The 21,741-nt window shown below is 35.2% G+C and overlaps 1 protein-coding gene across 4 annotated transcripts in view; it reads left to right on the forward strand.

The window, feature by feature from the left end:
- The window catches only part of CDK17 (cyclin dependent kinase 17), a 108,782-nt gene that overhangs the window by 64,295 nt on the left and 22,746 nt on the right, over window positions 1–21,741 (forward strand). For 3 of the 4 annotated variants that reach the window (XM_019446499.2, XM_019446501.2, XM_019446498.2), the window contains 4 exons: window positions 6,789–6,935; window positions 11,622–11,786; window positions 15,938–16,071; window positions 18,742–18,867. In XM_019446499.2, the coding sequence (XP_019302044.1) occupies window positions 6,818–6,935; window positions 11,622–11,786; window positions 15,938–16,071; window positions 18,742–18,867 (543 nt within the window). In that variant the 5' untranslated portion in view covers window positions 6,789–6,817. Of the gene's footprint in view, window positions 1–6,788; window positions 6,936–11,621; window positions 11,787–15,937; window positions 16,072–18,741; window positions 18,868–21,741 lie in introns of those variants that run through there. The other variant, XM_053895416.1, reaches the window with a different exon arrangement.

Below are 21,741 nucleotides of genomic sequence, written 5' to 3' on the forward strand. Positions count from 1 at the left end.
CAAACTGTGAGCTCATGACTTGAGCTAAAGTCAGATACTTAACCGACTGAACCACCCAGGTGCCCCTATAGTGCATTTACTTTTAAGGTGAAAATAACTTATTTAGTGGCATGAATTAAATATAAAGCTAAAAATTTAGGCATTTTACCATAAATCACATTTAATATTCATGAAAATGATAGTGTAAAGATGCCAACAACCCCAAGTAAAAGTTTTACCAGGTAAAATATTGTAGACAAGTTCTTGAGGGTTTTGATTTGAAGAAATCAGTAATTTAGCACTGCTTTATTACAATGCTGTAGAAAATAATCAACCTGAAACCTAATGTAAATAATTTTTACTTCTCAAAATTGTTTTTATTGTAGCATTATATGTGTTTTTGTTATCACCTAATGAGGGAAAATGTTGATATGTATAATTCTCCCTAATGGTAATTAGAAATGTCAAGGAATGTATCTAATTTGGGAGTACTTTTTCTTTAATACTGATCTAGGCTGTGACAATGGAATTCTTTAACTTCTGTGTTTACTGATCATGTTGATGTAATTAAAGGGTTATACTATGGATAATAAAAAAAAGGATCTTTTTGAAGATGTGGTTTTGAAAATTTTATAGTAAGATTTAGCTTTATAAAGTGAAGTATTTTCTCTTGCTAATATGAACTAGAAATGTGTGTCTTATTCCTGATGGAATAGAAAATACCTAAAGTTATTTTATAGATGAGAATTTTCTTGATGGGAAATAAGGGCAATGAATACTATTCAAAGTTATAAATACATAGAATGTCTTTTGATACATTGTCAAATGCATTCTGTGAAGAAAAGTTGATTTCCTTTTTTATTACTTATTTATTTATTGAGAGAAAGTACATGGGAGCATGAGTGGAGAAGAGGGAGAGGGGTAGAGAGAATCCCAATGAAGTTCCACACCTAGCATGGAGCCCTGTGTGGGGCTTGACTTCACAGCAGTGAGATCATGACCTGGGCTGAAATCAAGAGTTGGATGCTCAGCCAACTGAGCCACCCAGGTGCCTCAATTCCTTTTTTAAGTTGTACTCACTTAAAATCACCAAGATCAATTAGATGTTTTATATCAGCATTTGCCAATAGAAATATGTGGATCCCATACTTAATTTAAAAATATTTTGCATGTATATTTTTTAAAAGTACAATTAATTTTAGTAATACAGTTTACATAACCGAATATGTCTAGAATTATTTTATGTTATCCATATAATAATGAGTTAGTTATACGTGCTTTTAAATCTAGTTTGTATTTTACATTTACAGTACAAGGCAGTTTGAACTAACCACTTCTCAAGTGGTCAGAATGGGATGTTACCATATTATGTGAATTAATTCTGTAATAACATCAGAAGTTTGTTTCATTCTTATTTGTCATCTGAAATAGGAGGCAAGTACCGTGGTCAGCAGACTTTCAAATATGATATGCAAGATTCGAAAGTGGTGATATCTATATAGTTTGATAGACATTGGTGACCACGCCACTACGTTTGATAATTTTGGAGTTGAAAACTTGATAGTTGTGAGCTACCAGCCCTTAAGCGTTTTTGTTTGGACATATAGGTTTTTTGAAGGAGTGTGGTGGCAGGGGTGGGGGGAGGGAGGTTCCTAAGACTGTCCGCAGGCTTGGTGTTTTGCTCAAAGGAAACAAATCAGAGAAAAGCAGAGAGAAAAAACTCGTGATTATGATTTGTTACAGTGAAAAGATACAAATTAAAATCAGCAAAGGGAAAAGCGTGTGTAGGATGGAGGCCAGGTGTAAGATTTTAGTTGTCCTTTCCCGGTGGAATTGCATGGATAATGCTTCCTTCTACCAGCCACTTTGTATGACAACATATGCAAAGTGTTGTCAACCAGGAAAGCTTACCTGAGTCTTGATATCTGGGGTTTTCATCAGGGATCATTTACATAGGCAGGAAAGTACCCATATGACTATCTTAACTACTCAGTCTGCAGCTTCCCTTATCCCTCCTTTCCTCTGAGGTCCTACTGTGGCCCAGACCTCAGGCATACAAAAACAGAATTTACCATAATTTACATCATTGACATAAGTTACCTGGCCCAAGACCTCAGGTATACAGAGAGACTTACCAGGCAGAATATTCCAAGGGCTCAGAAGTTATTTCCCAGGAGTCTTCACAGGCAAGTCCTTTCTTTGGGATGTGCAAGGTTTGAGCCCCCAAGCTTGTTAGATTTTCCTTTTTACTGCACAAGGTGATTTGGATTTTGACAAAGGAGAGTGTCTCTAGTATAAATTCTTACAAAAACAAAAGGGTAGGTGAGATAGGCCATAGCTCAATTTGCCTTAAATATCTAATGTTTTAAGACAAATGGCATGGATTACTAACTGTCAAGGCAGAAATATGTTAGGGCTCACTGAGATGTAAGGAATCTAGCATTTAGGACCCTACAGTAACAGGTTTCTTAGTTGGAATCAACACTTACAGTTTACTGATTGCCTCCTATAAATTCACCTTGCTTGGTGAGATACATATATTATCTATTTTACTTATTTTTTATTAAAATTTTTATTTGAATAGACACAGTGTTAAATTCGTTTCACATCTACAACATAGTGATTCAGCATCTCCGTATGTTATGCTGTGCTCATCACAAGTGTAGCTACCTTCTGTTACCATACAATACTATTACAATATGTATTCCCTATGCTGTACCTTTTATTCCTGTGACTCATTCATTCCATGATAGAAAACCTGTATCTCCTACTTTCCTTCACCCATTTTGCACTTCCCTTCCTCCCTACCCCATCCCCTCTGGAAACCATCAGTTTGTTCTCTGTATTTATAGGTCTGATTTTGCTTTTTGTTTATTCATTTGTTTTTTTAGATTCCACATATAAGTGAAGCTATACAGTATTTGTCTTTTCCTTTATGACTTGTTTCACTTAGCATAATACCCTCTAGGTTTATCCATTGTTGTTGAAAGTGGAAAAATTTCATCCTTTTTTACGGCTGTGTAATATTCCGTGTGTGTGTGTGTGTGTGTGTGTGTGTGTGTGTGTGTGTGTACGTACTAAGTCTCCCTCTGAGAACTACTTGACATGTAGGGAACAAACCGCTTTCAAGGCATTGTAGAGCCTTGAAATCAGTCATAACTTGAGTCAAGGTCCAGGAGAAAAGGGAGATAGACATATTCCATGCTACTTTCCCTTTTGAGGCATTTTCAAACTCTCAGGTTACTTTGGATAAGAGGATAGAAGCTGAACATTGTAGAAGAGATGAGCAAAAAGCAAGGAAGTTGAGTGGAGTTTTCAATAGTTTTTTGTTATTGTTGTTCTAGCCTTAGTTTTGCAGCTGCAATCCTTTGAAAGGGGGCACACCATAAGAGTGGGAACAAATCAGAGGTAGGCCAGTCTTCACAGTGTTTGAAACCCTGTCTCATGCCAGCTCAGTCCTTGATTGGATTTAGGTGATCTGCTCCTACTCTGACTGTTTCTAGAAAAAAATTAAATCATTTCTGGAAGAAGGTAACATCATCTAGAGCCTCTATATTTATCCATATATATTTTCATGCAACCATTCACATACAATGTGTAACATTAAATAAAGAATTACTAGGCACACACATCAACACAGAAAATCAACAATAGATATAGGGATAAATCAACAATAGAAATAGGTTATGCATAGGCTATGCAGACTCTGAAGTTACATACAGGAGCTTTAAAATACTATAATCTATTCATGAAAATAGATGGCAAGGTGGAGAATTTGACCAGAGAACTGGAATCTGTAGAAAAGAACTAAGTAGAAATTCTAGAACTGAAAAATATAGTAACTAGGGCACTGAGTGGCTCAGTTCATGAAGCATCCGACTCGAGTTCAGCTCCGGTCATGATCTCCAAGTCATGAGATCGAGCCCTGAGTGAGGCTCCACACTCTCTTCCTTTCTTTCCCTGCCTCTCCCCTGCTCACATTCTCTCTCTTTAAGATATATATATAGTAACTAAAATTAAGAACACAATAGATGGTTTTAACTGCCAGTTGGACACAGCTGAAAGAGGATTAGTCAACTGGAAGATAACGTAGTAGAAAATATTCAGGACCATGGATTTGTCCTTTTGGTGTCATGACCAAACTAAGCTAAGGAACGGGTTTTTCAGTATCTCACCAAAAAAATATCCATTGTTTTAGAGCGTAAGGATAAAAAAAAAGCCCTTTTGAAGTGTAAGTACAATTTTTTGCTATTTTAATGTGTGTGGTTTTTATATTTTTGTTATAGGTTTTTAAAATAAGTATGTAAAAAGTAGTTGGTAAAATATAATATCACAAATTTCTACTTGAAAGCCTCCCCTCAGCCTTTGAGCAAACAAAAATTATTCATATAGTATCTTATGGAGAATTCACATGTTCAGCGTACTCAGCTATGTAAATAGACCTTAGAATGAGAAAATAAGCAAAAATATTTAGATTCAAAATAGATACCCAGAGCTGGATGGTAAAATATGTATTTTAGCATAGGGGAGCTCTTACTTTTAGTTGGGCTAATGGTTACAATATGTTTGGTAATCTTGTGAAATTGTTCATCCCAAGTAAGAAATAGTAAATTAGAAAAGAAGTTACAGGTAAATTATTGAGGGATTTGTTTTGGCAGTAAATACCTTGTTTGATTTTATCTGAGACTCTGCTATGAATCATACCTTTGCTGTATGTACCACTAAGAAAAAAGAGGCTGTCAATTATGTCAATATTTTGACATCCTTTAATTATAGGATGCATCCTAATTTCAGAGATGTTAAAATGTGAAGGAAAAGGTAATCTTAGTTTTAAATTTTAGTTGTGTCATTTATTGTTTGTTTGGCTTTGGTCAGAGAACTTCTTTGAACCTGAAATAAGTGAAAATAAGTAGTGTAGTCTAGTCTTTAGAGTTAGGAAAACTAAATGAATTAAGAAATATAAAAGTGTCATGTATGGGGTATGCATTTTATACTATTAATTTGGCTTTCATTACTTCCTTCTAAAACTTGGCATTGTTACGGTAACAGGAAGGGGTTCCTGACAGCTAACCAAGGCCGGTGGGGGGGGGGGGGGGGGGGGAAACAGCAAAGATGTAAGATATTGGTTAAATAAGAACTTAAAAAAAATTCCTGTTGGAGCCATTTAATGAGGTTCCAATATCATTCTTTATCTCTCCCCACCCCCTCTACCCCACCTATTATGTACATACATACGTACATATGTATGTATGTATGTATGTAGGCTCCACACCCAGTATGGAGTCCAGTGTGGGGCTTGAACTCATGACCCTGAGATCAAGACCTGAGCTGAGGTCAAAAGTCAGATGCTTGGGGCGCCTGGGTGGCTCAGTCGGTTGAGCATCCGACTTCGGCTCAGGTCATGATCTCGCGGTCCGTGAGTTCGAGCCCCGCGTCGGGCTCTGGGCTGACAGCTCAGGGCCTGGAGCCTGTTTCGGATTCTGTGTCTCCCTCTCTCTGACCCTCCCCCATTCATGCTCTGTCTCTCTCTCTCTCAAAAATAAATAAACGTTAAAAAAAAATTAAAAAAAAAGTCAGATGCTTAACCAACTATGTCACCCAGGCGCCCCTGGCATCCCCCATTTATATATAAAGATATCACTGACTGTTTCCAATGTGGTGATTGATATTTATAATAATGGTACCTATGCATCAAAATCATTCTGATATTTTTATTTTATTTATTTTTAATTTTTTTAAACATTTATTCATTTTTGAGAGAGAGCGAGAGCATGGCAGGTGGGGAGATAGGGAGACACAGACTCTGAATTGATATTTTTATTATATTGGTTTTTAAAAAGCACATTTTAGGAAAATTTCTAATCGTCCTAAATTCATTTGTTATGCTTAAAACCTCTGTCTTTATTTAGTTTTGTAGAATTCCTGCTCTTCTGATGGTGCTGCATAAATATAGCATTAATCAGAATGAGTGGATCTTTTTGTTTTTTATTTTTATTTGTTTTTTTTTTAACGTTTATTTATTTTGAGAGAGAGAGAGCGCGCAAGAGTAGGTGAGGGGCAGAGAGAATCCCAAGCAGGCCCCATGCTGCCAACACAGAGCCCAATGCAGGGCTTCAACTCACAAATGGTGATATCATGACCTGAGCGGAAGTCGAGAGTCAGACGCCTAATTGACTGAGCCACCCAGGTGCCCCAGAGTGAATGAATCCTTTTAAAGAAGGGGTTGGATAAAGAAGATGTGGTTTGTATATACAATGGAATACTACTTGGCAATGAGAAAGAATGAAATCTGGCCATTTGTAACAACATGGATGGAACTGGAGAGTATTATGCTAAGTGAAATAAGTCAGGCAGAGAAAGACAGATACCATATGTTTTTACTCATATGTGGATCCTGGGAAACTTAACAGAAGACCAGGGAGGAGGGGAAGGGGGAAAAAAAGTTACAGAGAGGGAAGGAGGCAAACCATAAGAGACTTTTAAATACTGAGAACAAACTGAGGGTTGATGGGGGTTGGGGGAGAGGGGAAAGTGGGTGATAGGCATTGAGGCACCTTTTGGGATGAGCACTGGGTATTGTATGGAAACCAATTTGGCAATAAATTATATATATATATATATATATATATATATATATATATATATATATATATAATAAGGGGTTGGACTTTGTGATGTTTGGTGGACATGAAAATTCCTTATTATATTCCTAGTTTGAAGATTGCCAGTAAATTCTGAATGACATTTTCCTTGAGCTTTAAAATATTTTATAGCCTTAATTTTGTGTTCATTCTCTTCTGTTCTTTCAGGAATTTTCAAGTCACATTCAGTTGATAGGATGAAAAAATTCAAGAGAAGGCTATCCCTCACTCTTCGAGGAAGCCAAACTATTGATGAATCATTGTCTGAATTGGCGGAACAAATGACTATTGAAGAAAATAGCAGCAAGGATAATGGTAAATATTTGGGGGCTGGGGAGGAGAGGGAAGGAGAGACGCTTCCCCCTTTTAATTACTTTGCAAAGTGTAAGCTTTCTTTTCTGATAAGTTCCTGTTAGCTTCCTTTTGGTTATTTCTTTGTCTTGTTCTCTGGTTCTTAGGAAACGGAAGACAACATAACTTTTTCTTGCTTACTTACTGGAGCAGTGTTACTTACTCCACTAGTACTACTTGAAACCTCCTCCTGGTCTCTAACCCTTGTGGATTCTTCTGTCCCATTTATCTTTCCATTTTTCATTGGCTCTTAAATAAGAATACCTTATATAATATTATCCTAGTTGTTAAATAACTATTTTTAAGTTAACCTAAGTTAATACAGCTTAAAAGTATATAGTAAGTTTGTGAAATTCCTGTTTGGGGCTTCATCATAGTTTTAGAACATTATATATGCATATTGACTAGATGACAGGGTTCATCACGTGAGTGAATTATACTCATATTTACTGCAGAATCTGTTCATAGTATTGAGAGCACTTGATAGGCATGTAACATTTCACATTTGGTAGTTCTTTTTACAGTGTAAAGCAGTAGTTCACATATGTTGACATAAAATGAAAAGAGCTCGTTAAATTGAACAGATTAAAATGTAAAATCCTGATGAAATTTACAGAGCAAGGTTACATATTCCAAAGTGAAACAGCCCTAGGGATGTCATAATAATATCCAGGAAGGGGTTACCGGAATGGCTGCCAGTATATCATGATGCACACGTTCTATGACAAGCCTTTCTTTCCTGTGCCTAAAATTCTTCTGTTAGAGATTTGTGGCAGTGGGTGAACGCATGAATACCTCTGCCCCCTGAATGCAAGTGTCCTTGTTGTGAGAGAGGGAAAAGTATAAAGGGAAAGGGCTCCGGACTTTAAGTTAAAAGTCATAGATTGGAATTTGGGATACACTAACACTTACTTACTAGTTAATATGACTCTGAGTAACTAATTGATCCTACTCAGGCTTTAGTTGATCAGGGTCATTATTTACTCAAGTTTATCTGGCTGATTGTAATATGAGAGAGAAGACATAGATGAATTCAGTAGAAAATACATTTTTAAATCATAATTTGAATATAACTTCTGTGTAGGAGGGGGACACATCTTGCATTTGGGTCAAAACTCAAAGACAATTTTATGATGTCTTACTTTTTTTCTTCTTGCCAAGAGCAAAATCCTTACTTCCCTCAGACCCTCTTTGAATTTTTGGTGTTTTCATTAAGCCCTGAGTATTTGTTCTTATGATCAAATAGTCTTGCAAGCACACTGTACATCTTGATAGGTTCTGCGTCAGCTTCTTAATGGGTATTTGACTATAAGACAAACCTCTCCTTAAAAAAAAGAAGGCACCTGGGTGGCTCAGTTGGTTGAGCATCTGACTCTTGATTTCAGCTCAGGTCATGATCCCACAGTGCGTGAGACTGAGCTCTGTGTCGGGTTCTGTGCTGACAGCGTGGAGTCTGCTTGGGATCCTCTCTCTCTTTCTTTGCCCTTCTCCCACTTGTGCTTTCTCTCTCAAAGTCAATAAACTTTAAAAAAAAAAAAAAAGAAGAATTTGGATCAAAGAAATGGACATCCTTCTTGGAGAGCTAATTAATATTTTAGATTATTTGCATATTTTCTGGAATATTTTAGTATTGTCCTAAAACATGCTTAATTTATAATGAGTGGTGAAATGGTGAAAAAATTTTTTCAAGTGGTTTATATTATTTACTTTATTAAAACTTTATTATAATAGTGACTTTAACAAGGAGTAAAGAAGAGGAAATAGGATCTCTTAGTGAGTTTTCTCTTAAGTTACTTGAAATAATATTTGAAGATGTTATAATAGACATGGATTCCTCTGGGGATGCAGAGATTGTTAGGAGCGTAGGCTGTTTCTGAGTTACAGTCTGCTGTTGCTTACACGCTTATGTGTATTGGCACATGGATTTCACCAATAGCTTTGACAAAGATTCTACACCTTTTTGGTTATTTATCAGTGCCTGTGAGCTGGTTCCAATATATTCTTTATGGAATTTATCTTAGAATATAAAAAGCTCCTAAGATAGGTGGCACACACAGTCTGCATCTGAATATGGTTTAATGAATAAGAAATGGTAGACTGGTATTATTTAATTTTTAATAATTATAGATTCAAAGGAAGTTGCAAACATAGGACAGGGAGGTCTCTTGTGTCCTTCTCTCAGTTCCCTCCTTTGGTTACATCTTCCTTAACTATTGAACTTTATCAAACCTAGGAAATTAACACAGGAATAAAGTGTGAGTATAGTTTTGTGTCATTTTATCACATGTAGATTCATGTAACCACTGCTGTAATCAGGATAAAGAGGTATTCCAGTACCACAAGGAGATCCCTCTCATGCTACTTTACACAGTTATTCCACTTCCTTACCTCCCACCATCTCTGATCTCTCAGAGTGGTATCTTTAAAACGTGAGTGAGATCATATTACTACCTGCTTCAAAGCTACCATAACCGATTGCAATGTCAGAATAAAATTTGAACTTTTGCAGTTACATACAAACCTGCTTATCTCTCTGCCCTCACTAAATAACAATTATGTACTACAGCTACACTTGCCTTCTTTGTGTTCTTCTAACAGAGTGTTTCTCAAGTTTGATCTCTGGGTCAGCAACAAACAGCATCACCTGAGAATTTGTTAGAGATGAAAATTTTTGGATTCCACATCAGACCTACTGAGTCGGGAAGTCAGGGGCTAGGAGTTAGCAATCTTCTATTTTAACAAGTCTCTGAAGGTGATTCTGAAACATGCTAAAGTTTGAGGACCACTGTTCTAGCAAGTCAGATTCCTGCCACATGTTGACTTTTGCAGTGGCTTTACCCTTTGTCTGGAATATCTTTTAACTCACCATCACCTATCTTCCCAGGATTGGCTCATTTTTCCATTTATATCTGTGTCAAAAAGACTTCTATAGAGAGAACTTTACTCAGTGTCTAGTGTAAAATAGCCACTCCTTTATTTTCTGTTCTTTTTTTAATCTTTTGCATATTGCCTATCATCTAATATTTTTCTTATTCATTAGTTTCTTGTTTCCCTTTCATAAGATCTTATAATCTTAGAGAGTAGTACCTTGTTTATTTTGTTCACCTGTTGATGCCCGGGACCTGGAATGGTAGGCACACAATAAAAGTCCCCTGAATAATTGAATGTTTTATGATCTCTCTCTTTTTTTTTTAAGCTGTATTCCTCAAGACTGTAAAAGTTCTATTCCCCACAGCAACTTTTCTATAGGCAGATTATCAATGTATTTTATTATGATTCCAGATAAGAAACATGACAACCTTGGAAGAGAAAAGTTTTCTTATGTGTTCTAGCTTGTATCCTACCTACACTGTTTGACTATTTAATTTTTGCATTTGTATCAGATACCCCTCCCTATTCATTATGAAATCATTCATTATTATACTAGGTTTAAATTAAGATCCCCCAAGTCCTTGATCAGCCAGCTACTGCCAAGGAATGTACAGGCCATGGGACACTTTGGACAGATGTTATCCATTACTAGTTAGGTACTTTTCCTTTTTCCAGTCTGGTATTCTACCCAAATTAGATAACTTGGGCTTTGTCTGAGTCCCGAGGATCCTTTGGCCCCATCCTCCCTCTCCCATCTTATATGCAACCATTATCAGTAGAAGTGCAGGCCATGTGGGCTTCTTGTTCTTGGTGTCTGATAAACCTTTACAGGTAGGAGAAATACTCACATTAGGAGATATTCTTACTCCTGATTATCAGCTACGAAAGAAGAGCTGGCTCCGTTTTAGAGGAGATACTCAGAGAAGCCCCCTTCCTTTTAAAATTCCTTGACTACTACCAGTAAAAACATAATTCTAATACAAAAGACTACTTATGTGTCACAGAAGACTTCATCGTGTCCTTAACCTGTTTTAGAGCTCTTCTTTAGAGGTGGAAAGGAATCTTGAGATTCCTTGTAAACATTACAAAACAGGATTTCTCCCATTTATAATTAAATAACTTTTTAAGTATTATATATTTTAAATGTTTCTGCTTACTTATAAGTGTGATTTCTTAAAAAAAAAAAAAAAGCTCTTTATATTAAAAATCCCAAATTTCGGGTAAATTTCAGAGCCACTGATTTGATCTTTGCTTAAGTACTTCTGTTTTATTCATTAACTAACAAACCTTTTGAATGTCTAGCAAATAGGGATATAAATTCCCTCAGGCCAGGACCATGTATTTTTTACACACACACACACACACGTACATATATATATGTATATATACATATATATGTAGCATTTGTAACCATAAGACATATATGAAGTTAGTAAATGTAGGAGAAGTTGGGAAACAAGCTTGGGATATATTAAAATAAGCAAATGGTTAAAAAAAATCTATGGGCTATAATAGTAGTTCTGTGATTGCTAACCAATTTGGTTACATAAGAAATGGATACTGAAGTTATTCGACCAATTTCAAATAGTAAAGTATTTTCTATAAGTATTTTTCACAGAAATTATTTTAATTTTGGCACTTTGTTTAGATAGCCAAAGAATTCTTAAATGTTACTGATCTCATAAACCTTTTGTTTTCTGTTTTGCTTTCTCAATCCTTCTCATGTGATCCTGAATCTTGGGCTGGTAATGGAATGATTTTGGATACTGTGAACCACAGAGCCTATTGTGAAGAATGGCAGGCCTCCAACCTCTCACAGTATGCATTCCTTCCTCCACCAGTACACAGGATCCTTCAAGAAGCCCCCGTTGCGGAGACCACATAGTGTTATTGGAGGAAGCCTTGGATCCTTCATGGCAATGCCCAGAAATGGAAGCCGACTAGGTAATTTAACGGTCTTTTTTTTTTTTTTTTTCCCTAGAGGTCATGTACATAGCTAGATTATAGTTGTATGGAATCAGCCTTTATTATCTGATTTTTCTTGTAAGATAAAAATCAAGTTGAAAATAACAGAGGTAGCAGGAAGATGGAAGGCTCTAGAGAGGTGATAGCACTGACACTACAGAGCAGTAACATTTGAAAACCTGTCCACCGAAAGAAAACAAAACCCTTAAGAGATGGATGCAAGATTTCAAGGTGAACAGAAGCTTGCTTAATTTAGGGTCATACCATAGTAACTCCAGATTGTCACCATGCAATAGCCCGGTGCGGTAATTAGTATCCATGATTATCCCCTGAGTTCTCATTCTTAGGTCACTGTGTCATTGTAAGTATTCAGGAAAAATACGTATCTACAAGTTTCTTTTTATCTCTCTGGTATTTTTTTTTTTTTTTTAACATTTATTTATTTGAGAGAGAGAGAGAGTGAGCGAGCATGAGCAGGGGAGGGCAGAGAGAGAGGGAGACTCAGAATCCAAAGCAGACTCCAGGCTCTGAGCCGTCAGCACAGAGCCTGATGTGGGGCTTAAACTCACAAACTGTGAGATCGTGACCTGAGCCAAAGTTGGAAGCTTAACCGACTGAGTCACCCAGGCATCCCATCTCTGGTCTCTTTTGATGGCATCTTACTATCATGCTTTGATTTTTTTAAGTAAAATAATTTTATAGTCTCATGGCATAATTATATTAACTGAAGTTTCTGAGGGTTTTATTTTGCTGCTTGCTTTATCTCCTTTGTCATGGTAGATTATTTCTTCATTTGTTTTGTTCATTTTGGGAGTATGAGCTTATCTCTCGTGGGGTTTTATCTAGGGGAGAAATGTATGAAGGTTTTATCCTCATAGGTGTAACCCTACAGAATGGTGTACTGGAGTAGGCTCACACTGGTTCATGAGAGATGATTGTTAAGTTTTCAGGAATTTTGCAAGCTGGTTGTTAAATGTAGCCATTATTAAGATTTAAATTATATAAATCTGTAATTAAGTAAGCTAATTAAAAACAAAGTTAATGAATACTTAAAACTCATTATTTCCTAATTATTTTACTACACTTTACTATTACCTCTGCTTTGGGGGTTATTTCTGTTATATCTGTATAATCAAAATTTTATGTAATGGCATGTACATTTCTTCCCAATTACGTGCTCAGTGATGGTCATATTGTAACTTGAAGTTGGCCGTGGAGGGAGTATTTACCCCACAGAAATTGGAGAACACTTCAGATTAGGATTTGATTTATAGTTTCGCTGTCTAGTCCAGGGATTGGCAAACTTTTCTGTAAAGGGCCAGATTGTAAATTTTTTGGGTTTTATGGGCCACATGTTGTCTCTATTGCATATTCTTTTTCTTTTAAAATAACTCTTTAAAGATGCAGAAAATATTTTTAGTTTAGGAGCCATATAAAAACATGTCACATTTGCTGATCTTTGGTCTGAATTTAAGAAAATGGTATTGAAAATGTTAGTAATGCAGATTAAATTTAAAAGTGTATTGTATCTGTAGCTGTTACAGTTGTAAGTGGCACAAAATTGAGCCATTTATTCTTTTAGTACTTGAAAACCATTACCTAATTCAGCAAAGAAGTGCTCATACACGTGACAAATGAATGAAACTTTGACATAATCCTTAATTATTTCACTTTTGTCTTATTAACGGAAATGAAAATGAACATGATAATCATGTTGGAACTACATTTGTTCATTAATGACATGAGTAATTTCTTGGTTGAGTCAGATGGTACTCAAGTATTTATTCATAGTCTGAGATTAATATGCTCCTTTGTGGTCCTTGTACAGGAGAACAGATTTATTTAAGTCTGTCCTTTACTGAAGATGTACTACTTTGAGAGTCTTGTGCCTTTCTTTGGGAGGCTCTCACTTGCACCTTGGACAGCCAGGGCTTCATCTTTTATCCTAGTGTGGTGGCTAAACCCATGCACCTTCTTACCAAGATCAGCAATCCCTCCTCAAGAGAGTGACAGAGTCCATTACGAGTAACAGCTTTTGGCTCTTACTTCTCTGTCTTCGCTTCCTCAATGTTGTGCCTATATTCTTGTAAACTCAGCTATACATTTTAAAATATTATTGCATTTTAATCAACATTTTCTTGAAGGAGGTAGATGTTCAGATTTTGCTGGAAGTTGAAGGCATGATTAAATCATCTTTAGCATTTTAAAAGTGTGACAAAAGAATACTTGGCCTCAGATGTGTCGGATACCATCAGATTAGGAATCAGTTCCCAGTGCACTGACTTTTATTGCCAAGTTAATTTTTTGTTTAAATCTTAGTATGAAATTTCTCCAGAAATCTTTGTATAATAGAAGTGTGTTCTTAAATTACATATCTATTAAAAATCATTATATTTGTAACTACTTACTAGTGTAAGAATTTTCTCAATAATGTGCTATCAGGACAAAAAACAAAAATACAGGAATTCTGAGACTGATTTGATAAGATCCTTGACTTAAACAGTTCTCATTTTCACAAGTAAATATTCATTAAAAATAAAAATTTACAGCTATAAAATACTATTTTTTTACATGTTGATATTTCATATAATCTTTCATTTGAAAGAAGAGGTGCAGTTATCTAGTCCATTCTTTGATTTTTAGTTAATAATCAATTTTAGATTATTTGTTGACTACTTTTTTATTTTTAATGTTTTTACGTATTTATTTTGAGAGAGAGAGAGAACATGAACAGGGAAGGGGCAGAAAGAGGAGAGAGAGAATCCCAAGCAGGCTCTGGCTATAGCACAGAGCTTGACATGGGGCTTGATCTCACAAACCGTGGGATCATGACCTGAGCCAAAATCAAGAGTTGGAGCCTTAACCAACTGAGCCACCCAGGTGTTCCTGTTAAGCACTTTCTAAATATCAGACACTCTTTTAAGTTGGGGAATACTAAAGTGAATAAGCTAAATCGTGCCTCCAATGATCTCAGAAGTTGGTGTAAAATCCCATGAAACAAAAAAATGCTTTTCAGTGCAATGGGAGCAGTAGGTGTGGGTACAGTAGTCATCTGTGTCTGAGAGTAGAAGAGATTTCACTGAGTAATGACAAATGAGCATAGTTTTGAAGAATGAGCTCATCAAATTGGTAAATTGGGGAAAGCCGTCTCTTATAGATACAACAGTGCGGCGGGGAGTATGTTAAAACACTCTAGCATGAAACAACCTACTTGTGGGGCCAATAACTAATTCTGTAAAGAGAACCAGTGGTAAGAGATCTATTTGGGATCTAGTATATGTTTCTGGTAGGCAACTCTTGCTATATGAATTACAGGATGATTGACAAATGCAAATATAGAGCAAGTATATAAGTATACAAATTTGTTTTCAGTATACCCAGATAGAATTAATCTTCCTCCTCTCTCATTTAACTTTTATCCTTAAAAAAAAAGACAAAAAACCAAAACCATAACCCACTTGTATGGTAATTTAAATATGTTTTTTACTTCAAACAGATTTTTGGTGGTCAAAAACTTATTTCTGCAGTTAAATAGATATTCAATGAATAATTTTTGAATTGTTCTTTTATTTTTTAACACTAGAGAGGGAAAGCTGCATTAGTGGCTTTGAAAACTTTTTTTTTTAAGAATATTCAAAGAAGTTATCATTTGTCTGTAGACCCAATGACACGTTATCTAATGGAAAAGTACTAAACTAAATAAAAGGCAAAAGACTAGGTTTCTATTTTAGCTCTGCCTCTAAGCTGTGTAACCTTTGAAAATCATTTAACCTTTCAAAGTCTCAGTTTCCAGATCTGGAAAATCAGAGAACTAAGAAATCCTCAAGTGTTATTTCCAGCCTATAACTTTATTATTCAGCTCTTGATAATAACTTGAATGTTAATTTTTTCCATAGTTTTTCATAATCTCAGAGTGTGAAAGCATTTCTCACTACTGTTTCAAGACATCTGAATTATATTTTGATCTGTTAGCTATATACCTAGAACACCCAGAATGTAAGACTTCTTATGCTATGATTTTTATGTCTTGGCTGTCTGTATCTTAGTTGTAGTGATAATAAATTATGTGATATATAGTAGGGTATAATACATCTCTCCCACGATAAGTGATGTTTCATTTTCTGATACAGATATTGTTCATGAAAATCTAAAAATGGGATCAGATGGTGAGAGTGACCAAGCTTCTGGGACATCATCTGATGAAGTACAGTCACCTACGGGTGTTTGTCTTAGAAATCGTATACATAGACGGATCTCAATGGAGGTAACCATTTAAAAAAATTAAAATGTACCTGCATATGTGTGTTTGTGTATATAAATACACATATATATCAAACAGAGCAAATGCCCATTTGAAAATTTTCATGAAGGCAAATGACATTGTAAGAAAATTTAGTATGGTCTTGTGAATATTTCCTTTTTTCCAATTATCTACCATGCCAAGGCAAGTATACATTAATTATATTTAACATTCTGCAAAACATGTAAGGGTCTGTTGTAGTGGAAATGTGAATTTTCAAAAATACTGGAAATTCAGAATGATACTTTAGCAAAGTTTTCTTTTTAGAAAATAGGATTTTAATTATATTTTTGAGGTTCATCTGGATACTTAATACTTTATATTTTATTTCAGATTTCAAAATGTATACATAAAATAAGCATCAGCTTTTTTTGTTTTGTTTTTGTTTTTGTTTTTTTTTGCTTTATATTGTAAATATGGTTATCATTTCCTTTATGGCTTATTATACCTACTATTGTAGAACATATAAGTTATTTCCCCATGTAAAAGAATTAATAGTTTATATATAACCTTGAGATTGGAAGTTGATTGTGAATGTTCTTATTTTGGTACATACTATAGATTAAAATAGTTTTGTCCAAAAAAATTGAACATGTTTTGAATTAAGAATATTGGGGTTTTTGGTGCTTTTGAGTTGACATTACAATGCGTAGGGTCTCTGTCCCATTGGTTGATTGCATTTTCATTGATAAAAGGTTGTTTCTAAAGCAGTTAAGTAAAACAGTATCAGTTTTCTAAATGATAAATTAATATTTTTAACTCTTGAGATCACCTTGATGTCTGTTCATATCACTGTATAAATTATATCACAATAATAATGAAAATATTTTCTTCATCATATATATGGTTTTATCATATGTTTAAAGTTTATTTACTATTAAGATCTATCGTCTGGACTTTCTAACTCTTTTATTGAGCTGTGTTTATTCCCCCCCCCCCAAAGGTGACCCACTCTTGATGATATTCTTACTTTCATATATTTTAATAGCTGAAGAAAGACTTCTTTCTTAACATCCTCCACATCTTGCACATCATTATATATTATTATTCAGGATGTTTTTGGATGTTACTTTCTGTGTATTCTTCTATATAAATTTTAAATATATTTTTTTAATGTTTATTTTGAGAGCGAGAACGCATACATGTGCATGGGCAGGAGTGAGGGGCAGAAAGAGAGGGAGAGAGAATCCCAAATAGGCTCCAAACTGTCAGCCCAGAGCCTGATGCGGGGCTTGATCCCACGACTTTGAGATCATGCATGATCTGAGCCAAAATCAAGAGTCAGATGCTTAGTGACTAAGCCACCCAGGGCCCCCTTAAATATCGTGTTCTAATAATAATGTTATTGTGATTTGTTTGGGATTATGGAAAACTAACAAACCATTATCTTTTAATTATTTAGTATTACCGTTTGGTAACATGGTATATATTTCAATACTTGATATCTCTCAGTAAATATTTACATAGTTCTTATACATCTCACTTTTGTTTTTTGGTTTGGTTACTATCATGAATAGTAGAGATTTTTTTACATGTTTGTTTATTATTGAGAGAGAGCAGGGGAGGAGCAGAGAGAGAGGGAGACAGCAGTGGGCTCTGTGCTGAGAGTGGAGAGCCGATGCAGGGCTCGGACTCAAGAGCTGTGAGATCATGACCTGAGCTGAAGTTGGACACTTAACTGGCTGAGCCACCCAAGCACCCCAGGGATTTATTTTTTATAGGATTTATGTTTTTTGGTATGATAATGTAGGAAAGATTCCCTTTTGATTTCTCAGTTCACATTTTGTAATTAAATGGAATAGATGGTGCCTGGGTGGCTCAGTCTGTTAAGTGTCCAACTTTGGCTCAGGTCATGATCTCACGGTTCATGGGTTAAAGCCCTGTGTCGGGCTCTGTGCTGACAGCTGGAGCCTGCTTCAGATTCTGTGTCTCCTCTCTCTCTGCTCCTCACCCACTCAAGCTCTGTCTCTCTCAGAAATAAAAAATAAACATCAAAAAATTAACAACAAAAAAGAAATAGAAGTGCCTTTTTTAAAACCCACCCTTTATCCCACCTAACTGTGGTGAGTTTTACATATATATATATATTGCTACTCTAATCTTTATTATTTCCTGCCTTCTACTAGGTTTGGACATTGTTTTTCTTTTTCTAGCTTCTTTAGGTATATAAAGTTAAGTTGTTTATTTGAGATTTTTCTTGCTTTTTATTTATTTCCATTGACATAGCATTAATAAAAGATTTCAGTTGTCTCCCTGTGCTTGTGCACAAAACTTTATCTACTTGGTTGTTACTTAAACCAGTCACATTTTGTGGTGGTCTTTTCCTCTTCCTACAAAGTATAAATCATGTCTAAGAAAATTCCATGTGAAATTTACCAACAAAAGGACTCAGAAATAACGGAGTTGCAGAGTACCATTTCTGTAGAACTCTGTTGTATACTTCTGCTTACAGTAAATATATTTGCATTCAGATATTATATATAATCAACATGAGTAACTTTGAAACTATAATAAAACTTGACAATTACTTATTAATAAATAGTACAGTAGAGCCTATGAATTCAAAAGTAAAATGCCCTTGTCTCTTCTATTTGTGATTACAAATACCTTTTTTCCCTTTTTTTCTTTTTAAAGGATTTAAATAAACGGTTATCATTGCCTGCAGATATCAGAATACCTGATGGGTATCTTGAAAAGTTGCAGATAAACAGTCCACCATTTGATCAACCAATGAGCCGAAGGTCTCGTAGAGCTTCTTTAGTAAGTTTTCAGTCTCCTATACCTATGCCATCCAGTCTCCTTGTTTGATTTTCTGGGTGTAAATACTTTACATTAATTTTTATATTGCTTTTTGAATAACTAAATTTTATTACATTGCCTTTTGGATTTTATCTTTTTCCAATTCTTTAAGGGTTTAAAGATGCATATTGGAATACAATTTAAGCTATATTCTGTTTTATTTTTAGAAGTTTTTTTGATATATGCTAGATGTACAGAATATGTATTATAGAAATATATATTAATATATACTAGATATACAGAAAAGTACATAAACCATAATTATATAGCTCAATGTATTTTGCAAAGTTAACATACCTATGTAACCAGTACCTAGATCAATAAAATTCCAAAAATCACAGAAACCCTATCCTGCCACTTCTCTGTTCACTTTCTACTCTTACTTCCTCAACTGTAGCCACATCCCTGCCTTCTAATGCCAAAGATTAGGTTTACCCATGTTTCCCCATATTATGCTCATAGTATGTTTTAATATCTCGAAAGACTTTTTTTAAATCCTCATTTATGTACACATTCTTACTTTTAAAATGCTTTTAGTTCTGGTTATTCATATTAAATTATGTTTTATACAAACGTATAAAAATGTATGCAAGTTTACGTATATTTTACAATCCACATGGAAGTATACAGTATGTATTTGTTTTTTGATCGGGCTCTTTTGCTCAATGTTCTCGTGTATTTATCTAGTTTGTTGTGTGCATAGTTCATTTGTTCTTTTTGTTGCACGGCATTCCATTGTATACTATACTTTATCTAGTCTCCTGTTGATAGACATTTAAACATTTGGGTTGTTTTTTAGTTTTAGGTTATTACCAAATAGTGGTTCTGTTATCACTCTTGTACCTGTATTTTGGTTAATACATGTAGTCATTTCTGTTGGGTACATACTTAGGAGTGGAATTTTTGGAACTGATTGTATGCATATGTTTAGCTATTTTTTTTAAAGTTTATTTATTTTTGAGAGAGAACACAAGCAAGGGAGGGCAGAGAGGGGGTGGGGGGAGAGAGAGAATCCCAAGCAGGCTCTGCACTGACAGTGTGGAGCCTAACGCAGGGCTCGATCCCACAAACCTTATAAGGTCACAACCTAAGCTGAAATCAAGAGTTGGATGCTCAACTGACTGAGCCACCCAGGCACCCCTTCAGCTTTCCTAAATACTGTCAAAAGGCTTTCCAAAGTGTTTGTACCAATTTACACTCCCATCAGTATTTGATAGTTTTGTTTGTTCACTTTAGCCAAGTTTTGATACTCTTTTTAAAAAATGTTTACTTTTCTGGTCATTGTGTAGTGTTACCTTCTTGTGATTTTATTTTGCATTTCTCTGATGACTAAGCTGAACACCTTTTTAATGTTTACTGGCCATTTATATATGATATATGCCTTCCTTTGTGATTTGACTGCTGAAGTCTGTCATCTCCTTTCTTTTGGGTTTTCTGCCTTTTTGAAAATTGATTTATATAAATTCTTTATACATTCTTTATCAAGAACCTTTCTGAGTTATATGTCTTGCAAATATCTTCCAGCATGTAGCAGTTGACCCTTGCAATAGCCTTTGCTCATTGACAGTTCAGCTTTCCCTGTTGCAGTGTCACCTTTGCCACAGTTTAGGTGATTGTATATGTAAGGACCTCTTTTGAATAGCTACAGTCCTATAATAGAGGTATGTATAAAGTGCTGTGGGATAAAAAAGAAGAGATAGTAAAATGACTTTGCATATTATAGGCTTAAAAGGAGATCATACTTGAGTGGCTTTAAAAGGATGGATAGGAATTTGTCAGGTTGACTTGGTAGAAGGATATTTTTGTTTTTTTTTTGGGGGGGGGGGGTTGTGTGTTTATTTTGAAAAAAAGACAGTGAGGCGGGGGGAGGGTCAGAGAGAGAGAGAGAATCCCAAGCAGGCTCTGCACCATCAGTGCAGAGCCTGATGCAGGGCTCGATTTCATGTAGTGTGTGTGAGATCATGACCTGAGCTAAAATCAAGAGTCGGATGCTTAACAGCCTGGGCCACCCAAGCACCCCGGTAGAAGGGTGTTTTAAGCAGAGGAAACTTGATGTACTAAAACCCACAAATATGAATGTAGGTATGTTGGGAAGTTATAACTAATATGAAGGGTATATGTGGAATAATATTAAAGAATAGGGCTTGAAAGGATAGGATAAATCCAGACTGTAAAAAGCTTTGGCTATCAGGCCAAATAAGGAGTCTGAACTTCATTCATCTCATGTGATGGACCTCAGTGGTAGTGATTTAAACAAGGACTGACATGATCACATTTTTGTTTCTTAAAGTGGCTTCAGGAAAAGTGTAAACGAAGTGGAAGGAGAGAAAGACTAGAGGCAGGATGATGAATTAGGAATTTATTCAAAATTAAGGATGATGTGGCAGTCCTGTGGAAATGGGAAATAGAACCCAGATCCTAGGGACCACGTAGAGAGATAAAATAGGAGCTCTGGTACTCAGTTGAACTTTGTGTTTGAAGAAGGGGCAATTGAAGATTCCTAGGTACTAGCAGTTCTCCTTTTTATATTTTATATCATGGAATTTTTTTTATATACCAAAAATTTCTCTTTTGGTTACATATTCTAAAGAATAAAATTACTTTAGACTGTATATAATATGAACGTATTGTTATTTGACATTCATTCATCGATGCTTAATAAAAGTATAGTGCCAACTTGATTTTGGTGTAGGTTTATTATAGTTTTGTATCACTGCCTAAGACGTTTTTATTTAAATATCTTTGCCATTTGGTTGCCTAGTTGAAAATGTTCTTTGGCTATCAATTTTTATCAAAGATTAGTACTTAGGATACATTTTGGAGTTATTGAATATT

The sequence above is a fragment of the Panthera pardus genome, unplaced genomic scaffold (assembly GCF_024362965.1).
Source record: "Panthera pardus isolate Hobbes unplaced genomic scaffold, ASM2436296v1 HiC_scaffold_6, whole genome shotgun sequence".
Taxonomy (NCBI): Eukaryota; Metazoa; Chordata; class Mammalia; order Carnivora; family Felidae; genus Panthera; species Panthera pardus.